The sequence below is a fragment of the Camponotus floridanus genome, unplaced genomic scaffold (genome assembly GCF_003227725.1).
Source record: "Camponotus floridanus strain SB8 unplaced genomic scaffold, Cflo_v7.5 scaffold156, whole genome shotgun sequence".
Taxonomy (NCBI): Eukaryota; Metazoa; Arthropoda; class Insecta; order Hymenoptera; family Formicidae; genus Camponotus; species Camponotus floridanus.
The window spans coordinates 364,583-383,626 of NW_020229277.1; the positions used below are offsets into that span (position 1 = coordinate 364,583).

General features: G+C 28.4%; 2 protein-coding genes across 5 annotated transcripts; one reads left to right on the forward strand and one right to left on the reverse strand.

Annotated features, from left to right (window-relative positions):
• Nucleotides 1-2,009: 2,009 nt before the first annotated feature.
• On the reverse strand, nucleotides 2,010-14,918 carry LOC105249741 (battenin). 4 transcript variants are annotated; one of them, XM_011255421.3, is made up of 10 exons: nucleotides 14,548-14,918; nucleotides 11,864-11,972; nucleotides 10,938-11,160; nucleotides 10,610-10,807; nucleotides 8,388-8,533; nucleotides 7,282-7,440; nucleotides 3,276-3,606; nucleotides 2,862-3,011; nucleotides 2,643-2,783; nucleotides 2,010-2,455 (listed from the first exon to the last, which is right to left on the reverse strand). In XM_011255421.3, the coding sequence occupies exons 4-10, from the start codon at nucleotides 10,790-10,792 to the stop codon at nucleotides 2,315-2,317; spliced, it is 1,251 nt and encodes a 416-aa protein (XP_011253723.1). In that variant the 5' UTR covers nucleotides 10,793-10,807; nucleotides 10,938-11,160; nucleotides 11,864-11,972; nucleotides 14,548-14,918; the 3' UTR covers nucleotides 2,010-2,314. The 4 variants fall into 4 exon arrangements, with proteins under 4 accessions (XP_011253723.1, XP_011253725.1, XP_011253726.1 ...); XM_011255423.3 differs by having other exon boundaries at nucleotides 10,610-11,160; nucleotides 14,552-14,918; XM_011255424.3 differs by lacking the exon at nucleotides 10,938-11,160.
• Nucleotides 14,919-16,971: 2,053 nt separating this feature from the next.
• LOC105249740 (putative tRNA (cytidine(32)/guanosine(34)-2'-O)-methyltransferase) lies at nucleotides 16,972-18,790 on the forward strand. The gene is made up of 5 exons (XM_011255419.3): nucleotides 16,972-17,214; nucleotides 17,372-17,441; nucleotides 17,619-17,818; nucleotides 17,896-18,290; nucleotides 18,416-18,790. Exons 1-5 carry the CDS (start codon nucleotides 17,094-17,096, stop codon nucleotides 18,773-18,775), a joined length of 1,146 nt encoding a protein of 381 aa, XP_011253721.1. The 5' UTR covers nucleotides 16,972-17,093; the 3' UTR covers nucleotides 18,776-18,790.
• The last annotated feature ends 254 nt before the right edge of the window (nucleotides 18,791-19,044 follow it).

Below are 19,044 nucleotides of genomic sequence, written 5' to 3' on the forward strand. Positions count from 1 at the left end.
TCACTATTTTTAATTCAATCAGATACAGATCAAATAAATCTTATTTTAAAAGCTTTACATAACAATCAATATAATGGCGACGTTGTAACGTAAGTCGTCCTCGTGAGCAACTATCAAATGCATGCTGAAGCGCCTAAGAATTTAAGGGTTTTACAAAAAATAAATAATATGAGAATTTTTCTCGTGGAATAATTTTTTACGTAAAAATTTTTTATAGAATGCATTTCGGAGCAATTCTTACGATTACAGAGAAAGTGCGATTAATCGGAAACACTTTGTGTAAAAGCAATGTTTAATCGACAACTCGCTTTTAGACGCCTTTAGTGTTAGATAGGGAAGTATAAATATGAAAAACGTGCGCGGCTTATAAGGATACAGTTCCTAATTGCTCCAAGAATCTTCCATGTATATCATATATTTTAAAAGAAAACGATCGAACTTTTCTCGTCAAAGTCATCTCGCAAACATAAATGGATGTACGCGATGTGGGCTATTTTGTAATAGATCGTAATTAGACATATTTATTTATTTCATTGTGAGAGTAAAATACTCGCTTTACATCGAGACAATAGTAACATCTGTTATCGTGAATATTTTCAGCCTAAGTTGTCCTAAAGAAAGCGATATTATTATAACTTACAATTAGTAAACGTAATATTTCTAGCATCACGTAATCGCTATTTATATCCTATTAAATATAAAAATTGATATTAAGATAACGATATTATAATATTAAGAGGATGGATTAGGTAGGTATTTTGATATGAAAAGAAAAAATATTTCTTGAATTGAGAAATGATTAAAGAACGCTTATAAATGCATGATAACAATGTATTTCGAGGAGGCAACTCAAAATTTCATGTATAGCAATCGGAAATCTCTTAGTTCTCAAGTCGTTCTGAATTTTTAAAAGTTTACATATTTTTAAAATTATTTTTACAATATAAAATTTATCTCATCTATTTTAATTTTTATTTATATTTTTGCATAATGTAAATGAAATATTAACAATATATTGCACATGTTATTATTGAGATTATTTAAACAATTGCAGCTTCATAAAATGCAAAAATATTGAACTGTTGCTTTCTCGAATTGTATCAATTTTACTAATAGCTACGTAAAAATTATATTATTTAGTTACAACTTTTTAATCAAAATGTGTAGAATACAAACAATATATCAAAAAATAAAAACGTGATAGTTTTAACTAGTAATCGTTATATTTAATGGCGATTAAATGGAAACGACATAATGCGTTATTAGACAATTTATAATTTAATAAAGTCAATTCATTATTGTATAGTATGTATTTTAACACTATGAGATAATGTATTTCTTTTCGAATGAAATTGATACTGATATATAATCTTAAAATACGAATGAGATAAATTTATCGTTGCCGGAATATTATGATGTAAAAAATTAAAAAATCTTAGGTTTTAGTAGTTTCCAAATTTATTTATATATAAAAGACAAATCACAATAATCGAAGAAAAACAAATCAAAAGATTTAGATATATTATCATAAAAAAGTAGCAATGCAGAACAATTTAAAATTTAGACAAGTATCGTAAAAAATAAATAGATTACTACAGTACAATGCGTAGAGATCTGAATATATGTTATTTCGAAAAAATTTTCTTTTAACAAAATTTCTTTTCGCAAAAAAAAGAAATACAGATAGTATTCCTAATATCACGTGTTTCAAGTTTGTCACGTGCTATGTCGTCATATAATGTATTATAATATGAGCATGTCGTACAATATATGCCCTGTTCCTAGTCTTTTAAGCATTTGTATGAAATAAAATTCGGAGATGTTTGTAATCAAAACTGCTTGTATTATATGAATCAAAAATCATGAATGAATCTAAAGAATCTAAGCTACACGATCGTTGTTTTAGAAATTTCTTTTAGAAAATCTAGAAAAAGAGATAATACTGCTTTTATAAATATTTATAAAATATTTAAATTTCATATTAATTAATATTTTAATTTTTTTACACAAACGACGATGAGAAAATTCATGTATCCTGGGATATTTTCTTTTCTAAAACTAGTTTTCAAAATTTCGTACACTTCCTGAACGCTCGTATTATAAAATCGTCAAACCTATACTTCTTGTGATTCGAAAAATTAATCACATGATTTCATTTACATTCAATTATTAAATGCTTATAAGATACGATTCGTATCTTTGGCACAGTAAACACCAATTTATCGCATCGAGGAACTTCCGAAAGCAAAAGTTTCCGCATGCAAGAACTTTGTTAGTACTTCGTGATGCACGAAAAAAAATATTCGCAGTATTTTTAACTACCTAATCTTTTCGGCTGTGGTAGTTTGCAAATGGCATTGTGGACTGGCATGGATAGCCAACCGGCTAACGCGATTCCGATCGCGTCCGACATCGTCGCGATCTCCAAAGAGGTCTCACGATCCGTTTTTGGAATCTGCGACAAAATTAATTTTACACAATAATAAAAAATTAATTACCAGATAGAGAATGTGATAAGATATTTTTCATTCCCTTAAAACGTGAATTCTCTCTAGAAATATTCAACAGACTTAACTTTTATATTTTTAATCTTACATTATTAGTATAATTTAATTTAATTTTTTTTACGATAGCCTTATTACCTCAGTGGATATCCGGAAGAAAGTATTCACGTACGCTCCGCCACCAAGTAGACCTTCCCACAATACAAGGGCGAAAACGATCCATATATTTGGTATATAATAGAAAAGAGTCTCAAAGAGGAGAATTATGACATTAATGAGCTGAAAGGAATAATCAATTTTTAAATGAATTTTGACTCGATGTATAATTCGTATTTTTGTTCTTGAATATATAATTACCTGAAACACGGACATGATCCAAATTTTGTTAATCGTAACTACATTTACCGATGATCTCGATATAAATACACCTATCTGATAATCTACTTGAAGCCATCTGTATTGTTCGTGTTGTGTCAACCAAATGTTATCGAATTCGATGAGCTCGTACTGTAAAATATCGCTCATTTTAGGAAAAACAGGGATTGATTGATACAGATTTTTCTTTATAATTTTTAAACTAATCTATGAATATGATAGATGCTACAAAAATCATTTTTTAAAAGCTTCTATTGTATTTTTTTCTAAAAAATTATAATTTGTTTTTTCATAAAAAGAAATATTTGTAATATAAGTAAATTTAATTGAAACAATCAAATACGTTATTCTATCGGTTGATAAAAATATACTAAAAATCAATCGATAAAAGTATACCAGGCCTTGATTGATGAAATATTCGAAAAGGTAAACCAATCCGAGAGGTATCATGTACTTTAGCAAGCCAGGTATCAACTTGAATTTGTCCCTAATGCTTTTCTCGGGGACCTTGATGATCTGCTCTTGATTCTCGACACCATTGATTGATATTTTGGTATGCACCGGATGTTTGAGGACACACCAGAACGTGATCCCTTGTAAAAGTGGCACAATTAACATGACCAACAATGTATTCTCGACAGACAATACAGTAGCGAGACTAGCGTAAGATAAAGCACCGATCACTCCGGCGCCACCAGTTCCCGATGACCATGTCGAGATCACCTGTCTGCAAGAAAATTTAATTTACATTTCAAATTAATCAGACAGCTAAGAAATCGAAAAAAATATAGGATAAGATTAATATTATGTTGAATTAACATTATATTTACAGAATATAATTTTTGCAAATTCTTAATATTAAATTATTTGATATTGTGTGTAAATTTATGTATATAATAAATAAATATATATACAGAGTGTCCGTCAATTTTCGATGAAATAAAGAAGTAGATTGGCTCAAATTAAGAAGGAATGACCTGTTTTGGGATTGTCGCAATAATTAACGAAATATTAAATAAAGAAGATCGGCCAATCTGCGTGAGTAGAAGCGCGCGGCGACGAGAGTCGTCCCACTGTAATCCGATACTACGAGCGCGGCGAAGCGATGGGCGCATCTTTTCGTTTGGTATATATAAATATTTAATTCACTATTCGACTGATTGCATTCCGACTCGGTTTTTTATTCGATATATATAAATATTTAATTAATTAATCGAACGATTGCATTCCGATTTATCTTTTCGTTCGATATATATAAGTATTTAATATTTATATATATAAATATTTAACGAATTAATCGAACGAATGCATTCCGATTCATCTTTTCATTCGCTATATATAAATATTTAATTAATTAATCGAACGATTGCATTCCGATTCATCTTTTCGTTCGATATATATAAGTATTTAATCAATTAATCGAACGATTGCATTCGGCTTGCCATTTTACTCGCCGCGTTACAGTGAATATCGCGCGAGAGAGGCAGGCAACATACGCGGCGTCGTGCACGATTTCGACCGTCCGCGCGCAGACGAAAAACGGCCAATTTATAACTCGACTTCCGGACATGATAGCGATTTCGTTCTTTTTGCATAAAATTCTACACCATTTCGCGGCACTACCGTTTAAATCTCGTCCCGATCGCCCGAGGAACGGCTGACTTACAGTGAATATCCGAAATCTGATTCTTGGACTCACACTTAAGTGTAATATTTATACAGGGTCGTCAATTTTCGACTTTAACGAAATAAAGAAGTAGATTGGCTCGAATTAAAAAGGAATGACCTGTATTGATTTGAGATTGTCGCAATAATTAACGAAATATTAAATAAAGAAGATCGGCCAATCTGCGTGAGTGGAAGCGCGCGGCGACAAGAGTCGTCCCACTGTAATCCGATACTACGAGCGCGACGAATCAGTGGACGGGTCGCTTTCCGAGACACGATGGTGGTTTGCGATATATCGAAATACCGCGCCGAAAAATGACCCGTCCTTTTAGTGGCGAGAAAATGATGCGCTATCATTTCCACACCACCTTGCGGTAGATAGCATGGTGCGCTTTTTTTATAGTGGTTTCCCCCATAGGCCTATTCCACTCTCAATTTGAAAATTATTCAAAATGCCATTACTATACGCTGAATATATCGTAAATGTAAAAAATTAATGGTGACAGTACCTTTACAAAAATTGATCCGTGGTTGAAAATTCCTCGATAAAATGTATTGCACACGTTGATAATGATACGATGATAAAATGCTTCAAGAATCCTTTCTTCATCTCGTACACGAAGGCGCACTGCTGGACCGGATATCCCGATATTATATATGACACCCAGTTTCACATAATTATTACACATAAAATTGTACGGCTACTTGGTTTTCGTGCATGCCCGAGAAATGATTCAATGTAAATTGCGGCCGCACGATAAGTATTTTCTCCTGCTTGTCCGTATGCCACAATCATATATTCCTGCAGAGTACACTTCATTTTCACTGTTAATTTACTACGCAAACACAAGATTTTTATTAAAACGTCTTAGCTCTCGCACGTTGTTACCAGACTGCGTACGCTAGCAGTACGCAACTACAGCTGACAGCTGAGCGGACTGTGAGTGTAATCATAATGCGCAGGCGTCGAACTCACACTACGCTTTCATTCACATGTTCGCTCAGCTGTCAGCTGTAGTTGCGTGCTGCTGGCGTACGCAGTCTGGTAACAGCGTGCGAGAGCTAAGATGTTTTAATAAAAATCTTGTGTTTGCGTAATAAATTAACAAAGAAAATGAAGTGTACTCTGCAGGAATATACGGATATGATTGTGGCATACGGACTAGCGGGAGAAAATACTTATCGTGCGGCCGCAATTTACATGGAATCATTTCTCGGGCGTGCACGAAAATCAAGTGACCGTACAATTTTACGTGTAATAATGATGTGAAACTGGGTGTCGTGCATAATATCGGGATATCCGGTCCAGCAGTGCGCCTTCGTGTACGAGATGAAGAAAGAATTCTTGAAGCATTTTATCATCGTATCATTATCAACGTGTGCAATACATTTTATCGAGGAATTTTCAACCACGGATCAATTTTTGTAAAGGTACTGTCACCATTAATTTTTTACATTTACGATATATTCAGCGTATAGTAATGGCATTTTGAATAATTTTCAAATTGAGAGTGGAATAGGCCTATGGGGGAAACCACTATAAAAAAAGCGCACCATGCTATCTACCGCAAGGTGGTGTGGAAATGATAGCGCATCATTTTCTCGCCACTAAAAGGACGGGTCATTTTTCGGCGCGGTATTTCGATATATCGCAAACCACCATCGTGTCTCGAAGAGCGACCCGTCCACCGATTCGTCGCGCTCGTAGTATCGGATTACAGTGGGACGACTCTCGTCGCCGCGCGCTTCCACTCACGCAGATTGGCCGATCTTCTTTATTTAATATTTCGTTAATTATTGCGACAATCTCAAAACAATACAGGTCATTCCTTCTTAATTTGAGCCAATCTACTTCTTTATTTCGTCGAAAATTGACACCCTGTATATATATATATATATATATATATATATATATATATATATATTTATGATAATAAGATTAGTTTTAATTATTCAATAGATTAGTCCTAAAAAATTTTAAGATTAATATTTTTTCTCTTTCCTTACGTTTTACAAGAAAATTATTAGTGATTACTTATTATTAATAGTAAATTACTTATTATTAATAATATTCATATATGTTATTTTTTGTATCAGTCACACTGGGATTAGATAAATCTACAAAGTGTCTGGACAATAAAATTTTACACTTGCTCATCTCATCTTAATTTTCCGTAGCAATCGCTCATGATATGACAGTTTATTACATTTTCATGTACACATTAAGAGACCGATTTACATTATCTTATCACTATTTTTCTGTCACAACTGTCTAAATATTGCGTTTTTTAGTATCACGTAAATCTACTCATCATCACAGCAGATGATAATCTCTCAAACACGTTGCTTTAGAATTTTAAATGTCTTACAAGAGATAATTTAGATCTTAGATCTTAGACCTTAGATTTTAAAAATATATTCTCAAAATCTGAACTTAACGCTTTTCATTTTTCATATCTTTCTTTTTCCCAAAAAGCAAAAATTAACATAATAAAAAAAATTAACATAATATTTTAGAATGTCTAAAAAAACTGTTATATTTTTTTAATAAAGTGATGTAAAGCTCGAAATCATATTCAGTGTTAAAAAAGCTGCAAAAAATAGTACTATTACTATTAGTATTTTTTTTATTGAATTCTGTAATCAATTTCCGATATATAGAATAACGAATAATAATAATAAACCAAAGACATACATCATTGCAAAATTATAAGCGAGTGATTTGCATACTTACTTGGAGAACTGATTACTGTACCCGAGCAAGGTAGCCTCACCCAAGCCGGAGGAAAGCGATGTTATGACGACACCCAGAAGAGCTAACCATTCAACAGTACTCAACGACACCATGAGAAATCCTGCAGCGGAAAATAACACACAGGTAGCCAGTCGAGCACTGTAATCAACGAATCGATTAATTGATTAGCATTTCAACTGATGATTAGGTCCTTATTGCTTGAACAATTGCGAAAATGTCTTATATAATGTTCTAAGTTTCTTGTCCAAGAAGAGATAGTAAAAAACAAAAATGATTGAATTATGTTTATGTAGATTAATATTGGATTTAATAATAATTTAATAATAATTCTTTAAATCGTATAGATTTATATTTTTTTTGTTTACATCATATAATCGATATATATGTAATAAAAAATAAAATTATTATTAATATATCTAATAAATTATAAAAATATTGAAATATTATTGCAGCTAATAAAATCATATATTACTAGAAATTATAGTTATAAGTATTATATTATATACAAATATAAAATGTATAAGAAATAAAAACGTATTAATTCTTACTACAATATCTTGCTACATAATCATGATATAATTGTTACCATTTTTCATTGCTTTTAATATTATTTATTATTATTTTATTTTAGGATACTGTTATGAAGAATGCATATGTCATCTTTGAAAGAGCATCTTATCGTAACGATGCAAATTAATCTCGGAACATTATCTATTCATCAAATTATAATCTCGCCAATTATCACATTATTGCATAAAGCATGCAGGCCAATGGAATCTTTGCAAATGTATGCATGTATATATGTGTCTTATCTTCAGACAAGAATTTGGCCTAATTTTTAAAAAGTATTGATATTTGAATATTTATGTGAATGGGAAATTATGTAATATAAGAAAATCGCGCATAGGATCCAAAGTAGAATAATATAAATTTTTATAAAACAAAAATAAGTTACGCTTTCGTTATTCTTATTCCAATCAATCGCTAATAAAAATAAAACCTATATCTTGCGCGAATTATTCATCTGCAATGTTCACTTTGTGGCGACTAAAATAAAAGAGAGAAACATATTTGTAAATACTCACTGCACTAGAAACGGCAGAAACGGTGCTATCATCTTAATTGCCAATGATGGCAGAATATCTGCCAAAAGTATGGCGCCGGTCGAAACTGTGTTACACATGCGAATTCCTGTCATATTCGTGCCATTTGTATTTAACGTAGAATTATCCTAGAAAAAAACAGAGAACATTAACAATTCAGTCGCAGATAATCCTGTTCAAAATAAAAAATTCTCTTCCATGTCCAAATTTAATAGCGACATGTTTTACAAATCTCACACATTTTTTCTTTTTTTTTAATATGTTCCTTTTTTATAATATTTAATGTATTTAAAATCTCTTTTCATTAACTTAATTATTTTTAGTGCTTTATTTTATTTTATATATGACAAAAGTTTTTATATAATTATATTATTTCTCAATAAATAATATATGTACAATATATGCTGAAATATTCATTTGTCATTTTGTAAATATTTTGATCATCCTAGATTAATTCTGATTGTAATTTATGCATCAATCAAACACATTAAAATAACGCATTGAATATGCATTGAACAATAATGTTCTCATGCTACTGAATTGTTTCTTCTCACTGGAAGAGGTCAATTGATACTAATGATAAATCGCGACAATTTTTTTCATATAAGACCAATGAATAATTGATATGATGCCAAATGTATCGTCACGTATTATCTTTAGCGCGTGAATGTTTATAAGTTGATTTATGACACAGATTCCTATAGTCAGTTTAAAAGGAATTTTATTCTCTAATATCATTTTAATATCGTCATTAGAAAATTTTCCGGATATTTATTTAATTGCTAATCAAATTAATATCTTAAGTCAACAAAGACTTAATCGACATACGTGAAAGTTAGAAGCACATCAATTGACATTTTAATTTACACTAGGAAACCATCAATTGACATTTTAATTGACACATCAATTCTCTATCATACCTGTATCAATTTAGTTACTTTTGCACAACTGCTTGAGATTTATTCCAATTAAAATGTTCCTATTTAAAATGTTTCCTATTTAATTTTAAATTAATGTTACGGTTTATTAATCGTCACAAAAATATCTAAAATGTACTATTTCAAAACAAGAAAAAGAACAATAACTTTTTTAATATATTTGCATGCATCATATTGTCAAATTTGGATTAGCAATTTTGTAATCTATCGATGAATAAATTCAATTGATAATAGTTGAAAATAGTTTTCGTAGATCTTATTAATATATTTTCGGATATTATTTATCGCAGTTATCGGATAGATTTTTAAATTAAAAGATATAAAATGGTTCTAAAAGAAATGTATGTATTTATGCTTGATGTAATAAAATTATTAGCATAAAAGTTTATTTAAAAGGCTTTATGATTTATATATATATTTATTGTAAGAATACTAATTGTATTAAATTTTTATTAAAATGATAGATAAAAATATTTCCAAAAGAAATGGAAAAGAGACTTTGAATTATAAAACCAAAAAATTACATTTCAAGAATTTATCACAAATAATTATTTTCTTATTAGCTTGTAAATAACATATTATTTTCTTATTATTTTCTCATTAGCTTGTAAATAGCGATATATCACTTATCAGGCATATCATTCATATATGTATGTGTGGTTATCTCTCTCATGCCATATGCCAAGGCAAATCTGATATTGTCAGTCACACGAGCACTATTGTTATCTGAAACGGATAACAATATGGTTCATCCATGGATAACAATATGATTCACCCACGCAAAATAACCCTTAAGTCTCCGTTAACTTTTGTCCAATTTGTTTGAATTTCAAATAAAAATATTGCAAAACTTTTTCATAAATCTTAATTTTACCGGAATTTAAAAGAATCGAATAACTTTCACCAATGCAATTAATCTAATTATTTCTTTTGGGAGTAATACTTCCCTTTATCTTTTTAATATAATTATTTCGTATATTAGGCATACACACAAGAGATTACATTCCAAAAGATATTTTAAACAATTTCATTTTAATAATTTCATTTTAGTTTAATTAAAAATATTTTTTCATTTAATTATTTTTTAATATTTTCTATTCTAATTCAATTATAGGATACAAAAAAATTTGATATAATGTAATTTCATTTCGACATAATTTAATGTAAGTTACGTTCAACATTTCCTCAATTTAACAATAAACCTTAATTTATCTTATTTACTTCAGACAAGCAAGAAGTTTGAAGATCGCGGAGGATTATACTCACCTTGTCACTGAACTTGATATCAAGGATATCGTGGGCAGCGCTGAGCATCACGACGTAGCCATAATTGTTGCACAATCCCAAAATCCAGAAGGCCAAGAGATTACGCCATTGTGTCTTCTTCGCAGTAGCCTCTTCAAAGATATTCTCAGCTACATCTAAGTTGCTCGGTTTGTCCTTATTCATCTTGAAAAGATCAATCTCGAAAAAAAAGAAATTATACTTTTCTCTTTCTTCTGTTGCTTTCTCTTTTTTCTATTTTTTTCTCTATCTCTATATTCTCTCTTCTTGCTGTTTAACTAGCTGTTCCTGTTCTTACTTTTATTCCTACCTCGAATGTAAACGAAGCATGCGCTATGTTATAGGTTTGGCCTGTCTTTCTCTCTCCTTTTCTCCTATAAATCTAACTCTTTCTTATTTTCTAATTTTTTATATCCTTTGTTTTCCTTGAAAATATTACTTCGCATTCTATTTCTCCCATACGGCTGCAATTACGCAGCTACTTCTCCGTTTTGAGCACTTCTACAATGGATTGAACAGTGTTTGAGGAACTTCTAAGAGACGAGAAAATAATTGCTACGTTTAACAGCTGGCTCTTGTTTTCAACTGAATTGAAAAATGATTGATGTTGACTTGTCATTGCAAGCAATAAATCATTCGCGAAAATAAAATTAAATATCAAATTCAATGTTTTTGTTGTAAGAAAAGAATAATTAAAAATATATGAACTCTGCATATAACGTTCTTGCAAATCTCTTTTACTAGTCTTTTTATATGTAATAAATTATATAAAATCTTAATAAAGATCACAGTCTATTATTGTTTTGTTTATCATGAAAAAGAGAGTAATTTTACAATTAAAAAGTATGGTCTTGATTGATCTTACAGTGATGAATCTAATTTTTTGTAATCGTCAGTAATTAATCAGCTTTACTAATGAAATAATTCATAAAGCGACAAATTCAATGCTTTTCTATTCGCTCGTAAATGAAATAAATAAAATAAATAAAATTCTAAATATTCTAAATATTTATATATTTACTCTCTTTGATTTCTTCAATGATATTCTTCGATTTTTTTTCTATTATATATATATTAGTAAATCTCTCCTCTCATTATTTATAATTGTTGATAAATTTCAATGAAAACATATTCTCGAAAACTATCTCTAGATATTAAATCAATTTAATTTTTTTTGCAATTTTAGAATCACTCGATTTGACTGAAAATTTGAGAAACAGATAAATCGAAAATTACCTCGCCAATTAATTCAAATATTTCTTGTAAATGACTTCTTCATTCGTTTGTGTATTTCTGCGTGAGCGGATCCTTCGGACAACCAAACAGCACTGATGCGACTAGCGAGCTATTAATAAAAAGATCAGCATGAGCAAAACAATTAAAATTGCAAATTAGATAATAAATTATTAGTAAATTAGCATTTTAACAAAATTGCTTCTAATTTTCCGCGTTTAGGATATTTTTATATAATACATTATATATAATTCGAAAAAAAATATACTATATATTTATATATATTTTAATAATTAAAATTATAATAATTAGAAATTAATTCACAGATTTATTATGTCGTATAAGAATATTATTTGCTAAGTTTACATGAATTCTTATATTAAAGTATTACAACAAGATCATTTTTAACGATTATTTTCACATCTAGTACTATTAACCATCAAGTTAAATGCATTTTCTATATTTATTTATATAAAGTCGATGTTATCGCATAATTATGTACAAATTGACACTTTAAAAAGAGAGGATCCACACAACACATATGTTTTATTTGTTGAATTTTATGTTTTATTTTGTTCTATTTAGTTTTTTTAATTTGAATGAGCACAAATAACGTACGTATAAATAAATAATGAGTCACTATTTTATGGAGATAAATATTTCTATATAACTAAAAATACTTCAAAATATACATTGTTATTTACGCGTGAAATTTTTCACGTGATCAATTCCTTGTTTTTAGAAGCGACATTTTACTTATACACTTATACACTTCATTATAAAATATCATAAATTGTACCATAAAACGTGAACGTGAATTGATAGAAATACATATATTTCTAATAAGAAATACATATATTTTTGCAAACGCTGGAATATACAAAATGAAAGCGTTAGACTTCTCCAAAAAGATATCATTTATTAAAAATATTTTTGCTGTAGTCTTTTCGCGTTGTTTTGTCATATATACAAGTACATACAAGTATATATATAAGTACATTCAATTTTCGAATAAAAATTCAAATTGAGCAAAAGAATTCACGATGAAGAAATTATATTTTTTATCGGCATAGTTTTACATTGCAAATATTTTTTTATCTTTGTAACGCACGTGTAATGCACGTTTCACATATATCGCTATGCAATTCTTATAATACAACATATACTACAAAATAAATTATTTAAAAAAATATTTTTTGAAATTTATTTAGCATTATTTAACGTGTTTAATACAAATAAAATGGCATGTGACAAGATACATTGATTTTAATATTAATTTGAAACAGAATTTTGCACGCAGTTCTTTTTTTCAACTTTAATTTAAATTTATCTGTATGTTAAAAAGAGAATGCAAAATTCATAGGGATACTTATAATATTTTATCATTACGAAATTACTTATAAAGTTATTGCATTTTTATTATTTACCACTCTTATCTCTATATCGTGATATCCTTGATACCATAATCTTCCTATTTATTTTCGAAAGCGGTTTGCACAGATGATTTCTGATATTCGATATCCATTCCGCGTTAGAAAACATTTTATCGCAACTCATATCCGTCATAGATAATCAAATAGTTTAATGCAGCACCGACGTTACGTGTGTGTGACATGCTTTTTGACGTTACGTGTGTGTGACACGCGACATACTGACATGTCTGATATGATACCTTGACCGAGTCGATTGCACTTTACTATTTTCAACGATATTCAGTCAGTTATGTAATTAATTATCAGTCATACAATTATAGTGATACCAATGCACTAAGAAGAAAAATTATTTACCTGAATAAAATCCAAATAAATGCATCCAAGCTAAATCAAGATTAAATTATATCAATCACGTGATGAACGTAATAAACGTAATTTTTATGATACTAAAATTTCTAATCTTTTCAGGATTAGTTCATGATTATCAATACAACAATATATTGATAAAATTTATTGTTTTACGTAAGTGGTTTTCTTTTTTTATACGTATGTTAATATTTGCTGCACGACGTTATTGAAAAACATTATGTTGCAATAATAAACGAGTTAAATTGCGTAATATTATAATCTTTCAATCGAAGGACACAACTATCAAAAATTAACGTCATTGTTTTTGCGAAATTTTAATATGTTTTTTATAATTGCAGCTAAATTATTAATGTCTAAATATTCCTGAAAATATTTATATGTGTATATAATATTATAGTGTCCATATATAATAGTCTGATAATACAGAAAATAACACAGATATTTTATCAATTAGAAATGGAATGACAAAAACATGTGTATAAAATTCACATTCTATTTTATTAAATTGGAACTAAATTGGCACGCAATTTCGTAAATTTCGTAAACTAATGTCTAGTATTACAAATTTAGATCTGTTGAAATAAAAATTATGAATCAATTAAAAGGAATAATCTAATCCACAGGGATGATTTAAATAAAATAAATTAATAGAGAACGTGTAAAAATGATATAATCGAAAACAAAATTATTAAATTTTTATAATAAACTTAAAATATAAAATCATTAATATATATATATGAGAAATGCAAAATAATTAAAAATAATTAATACAAAATGTGAAGAAAAAATTTGAATTTTAAAATATATAGAATTAAATAATGTTTGTATGCGCAATAAAAATATTTGTTTTGCTCTTGCAGTTCTTGAATCAACATAAATACTTACATACATGAAATTCGTCTCCGAGTTTTGAAGACTCTATTGAGAGATATCACGAAGAATTTCTTATACAATAATAATTCTATCAAGATTGTCATAAATGTAAATCACAGTAACACAGTAACAGTAATCACAGTAACAGTCATAAACGACATACGCGGCTTCAAACAGATGATTGCTAAATCTCCCAGAGTATCGGTTTAAGAATATTTTTCACTTACAATCTCAAAGATTGCGGAACTATACATATATATATTTTTAAAATGTTCATGAAATTTAATTTTGTAGCAATGAGAATTGCAGTCAAGATTTGATAGCGCGATCGATAAGCAAGGATAAGAGTAGCGATATTGTGGTTGCCACGACGAGTTCCACTTTCGGAATAAATTCTTGTCGAGAGAAAGAAATTATATATCGATGTAAGCGCGACCACTCGACGAGAATCGGCAATAATATCTCCTTCTCAACTTCTTTTGGACAGGTTTAGAACGCTTACAACAAGAACGGCTGCTTAAGTCGGCTTCCGACCACCAAGCTAGTTGGAACTGATAGGTTGAAGAGAAATACAAGCAGAGAAAAAAAAAGAAAAGATAAGAAGGAAATAAAATTTAATTTACTTGAGAAAATATTTTTGATAGATGATAGTGCAATAAAATATATTGGCAAGAAATTTAATTATTCAAAAATAATAAAATGCTAGATATAACAATACAAGAAACAAAAAAGCAAGACAAGAGAGGAATTCTATTAATTTCTAGAAAATTTTTTTTCAATGAATATAAAAATAAATAAATTATTATATAATTAGTCAAAAAGAAGAAGAAACTAAAAAAATATCTTGTATAAAAAAAAATAAAAAGAAAAATAGAAATAATTACACATAAATACATATATATATTTGTTGCATGAGGAGCAACTATATAGCATTCTTATTATAACTTAATCTGTATATGAAAAAAATGACAAAAATATGTACACATTAAAATATTTATAAAAATTAATTAACGTGTACTGTGTTTTTAAAATAATTTATTTCAAAAAATAGTTTTTTTATTCTTAAAAATAGAAGTTTTTATATTTGCGAACAATATCGTGTATGCATAGTTATACATTGCAGTTGAAAAATAAAACAAAAATCTTTTTTTTAATATTTATAAAATGCTAATTCTATATTTCTTATCTATTCGGAAAATATTGATGTCAAATTTAAATATATTGCATTGTATTATAAAAGCATATAAAAGTTAATATTCCTAATATGAAAGTTATATAAACATTATGCTAATTATGTCCATTTATAATATTTATTTTTACATTCAATTACATTGCATGTATATTTCGATTAAATCGTGTTTAGATACTTTCATAGTAGGAGTTAAATTATATGATACTAATTATAAATAACTAAAGCAAAACTTTCTGTATATATTTGCACTTTTAATTTTTATCTTATAATAATTTGAGAGAAAAAAGGGTACCGGAACAAAGTAATCGTATTTTCTAACGTTATCATACGATAATTTTTTATCTTCTTGTGAGCAATATAAAATATTGGCCTCCGTGTAAAGTTAAACATATGTGAAGTCATTTATTAAATACTTTATAAATATTTTATTTCTTAAACTTTCTATCAAAAATATACTTAAATCTGAGATATATTGTAAATAAAATGTGATAAATTTTTCTATCGTGAGATAAAAATGGTACAAGTAAAATAAAGTATGTAAAAATATGTCAATGCTGATGTGTTACTGCTTCAAAATATAATAAGAAAGAAAAATAACTTTTTACAATGAAAAATATCATTGAAGGGACGCTACGATTTTTTTAAGTAAAGAATTGATTATACTTTAATTATAATTTGTTAGAAAACAAATATATTTTTTTCTTTAATCTTTCTCCGACAACAAGAAATTCTTAAATTAATTTAATTTAAATATGAAAAAAATATATTTAAAAGAATTTAAAAGAATATAATTATAATCATTCTTATTATTATAATATATCATCAAAAGTGTAAGTGCATCATCATCAGGGATTAATAAAGATAATATAAAATATTGATTAAATATGTATAAATCTTGATAATAATTCGATATAGGAAATTTATTAATCTACAAGTACTTCCGATGATGAGATTAATAGAATTGACATTTACTGTGATATTAAGTCAAGATAAAGATTTAATTAAATTAATTAAAAATCTTATTTTCGTGTTACCTCTTAAAAATCATGTACATCATATAATCGATGAATTAATAATAAAAAATACTGTAATCTAGGATTTCTAACAATTGAAACCTACTTTGTTCAATCGAAGCGAATCATAAACCGAAGAAGAAGCGGAGATTCAAACCTACTTAGCGAAGATTCGAACCATATTTAGCATAGATTCAAACCCATTTAATGAAGCATTGATTCGAACCGTGTTTATTGTTGAAATAAACTGCGAAACATAACCTGTAAAAATTTTCAAAACTGTCAAACAGATTTAAGCACAGATTTAAGCAAATAGCAAGAATCTTAATTTCTATCGAAATATCACCATAACAATGGGAAAAACGTCGAAGGATAAGCGCGATATATATTATAGAAAAGCAAAGGAAGAAGGATGGCGAGCCCGAAGTGCTTTCAAACTACTACAAATCGATACTGAATGTCACATTTTCGATGGTTTGTATAATAAACCTGTTTTCCATTTACATATTTTATTATACATTTTGAGAAAAAAATGAAAGAGATAGAAAAAACAAAAGAGAAATACTTTAAAACTAATAATAATAAAGGAAATATCTATATTTAAAAAAAAAACATTGTTTCTCTCTTTTAGGAGTATCCAAAGCAGTGGATTTATGTGCTGCACCTGGAAGCTGGAGCCAAGTCTTAGCTCGCAAGTTGAAGTAAGTAAATTTCAGAAAAGATTAACACTAATCTACTCTATAAAATCTATTTAATAAAAAAATATGTTCCTTAAATATAAATACATGTATAAATTGGATAAATTATAATATCTATAGATTATTACTTATATATTTATTTTGTTTTATAAATACTTATATATTTATTTTTTGATACAGTGAGAACTACAAGAAGGCTTTAGAAACGGGCAATGCATCTCCTCCAAAAATTGTAGCAGTTGATTTGCAGGCAATGGCACCCTTGGAAGGAGTTATTCAACTACAAGGTGACATTACCAACACCAATACTGCACAGCAGATCATTGCGCATTTTGATAATACTCAAGCAGATCTAGTAGTATGTGATGGAGCACCTGATGGTGTGTATCTCACATTATTTTTGTGTCAAATCGAAATTAATTTATCTGAAATTATTAATGAATTTTATTTTATCCAGTAACTGGTTTACATGATATGGATATATTCATTCAATCGCAGCTTTTATTAGCTGCTCTGAATATAACAACACACATCTTGAGACCTGGTGGAACGTTTGTAGCAAAAATCTTTCGTGCTAAGGATGTGTCGTTCTTGTATGCTCAACTGAGGATATTTTTCCCTTATGTGTATTGCACAAAACCCAGTAGTTCCCGTAATTCAAGTATCGAGGCGTTTGTAGTTTGTAAAGACTATTCTCCACCAGAAGGCTATAAACCGCACATGCTGAATCCTTTACTGACGCACGAACCATGCAATTTTGAAGAGTTAACAGGAGTCAATAGAATCATTGTTCCATTTGTTGTATGTGGAGATCTTAATCAACCTGACTCTGACATGTGCTATCCATTAAATGTAAGTGTAATATTATATTTTTATTTGATTATGATTCATAGATATTTTTAGCAACAATCTTTTTTGTATTTTGCTTGTATATTTCGTTATATCTTAATCTTATCATTATTTAAAAATGTTATTAGTTAGATGGGAAGAAATACAAGTATCATGAACCAGTACAAACTCCAATAGCACCGCCCTATGCTGAGGCGTTATCTTTGTTAGAAAATAGAAGAGCTGGAAGCTCTTTTACTTTTGATCATGAGACTGAATTTAACGAGACCGACATCAATATAGCAATTGAAAACGGTGCATCATCTATGGCAGAATTCAAGAAAAATGCATTAATTACTGCTACAGAAAACAACTCTGAAGATTCTGATGCAATTGCAAAAACTGAAAGCATTAAAGATGAGAATAAAGAAGAGGAAGCAACCATTGCTGCGTTACAAAATTTGTATGTGTCTGAGGAAGCTGGAAATATAGATAATATTTTAATATAATAAATGAAAATATATATTTTTTGTATTGTATTACACTAAAATTAATATATTAGGGGGACTTTTATAGTACGATTAAAAATATGAATTCTTACTCTCGATCTTAATTAATTTTCATAAAATCGAACATTTATCAAGAATGTATAGATCTTTAGTTATGACGATTAAACCAATTTTTCTCATTTTATAATTTCTTTATGATACAAAAAATTTAAAATTTGTTCAAATTTAAATTTAAAATTTTCTTAATTCTTAAATGTCTATTTATTAAT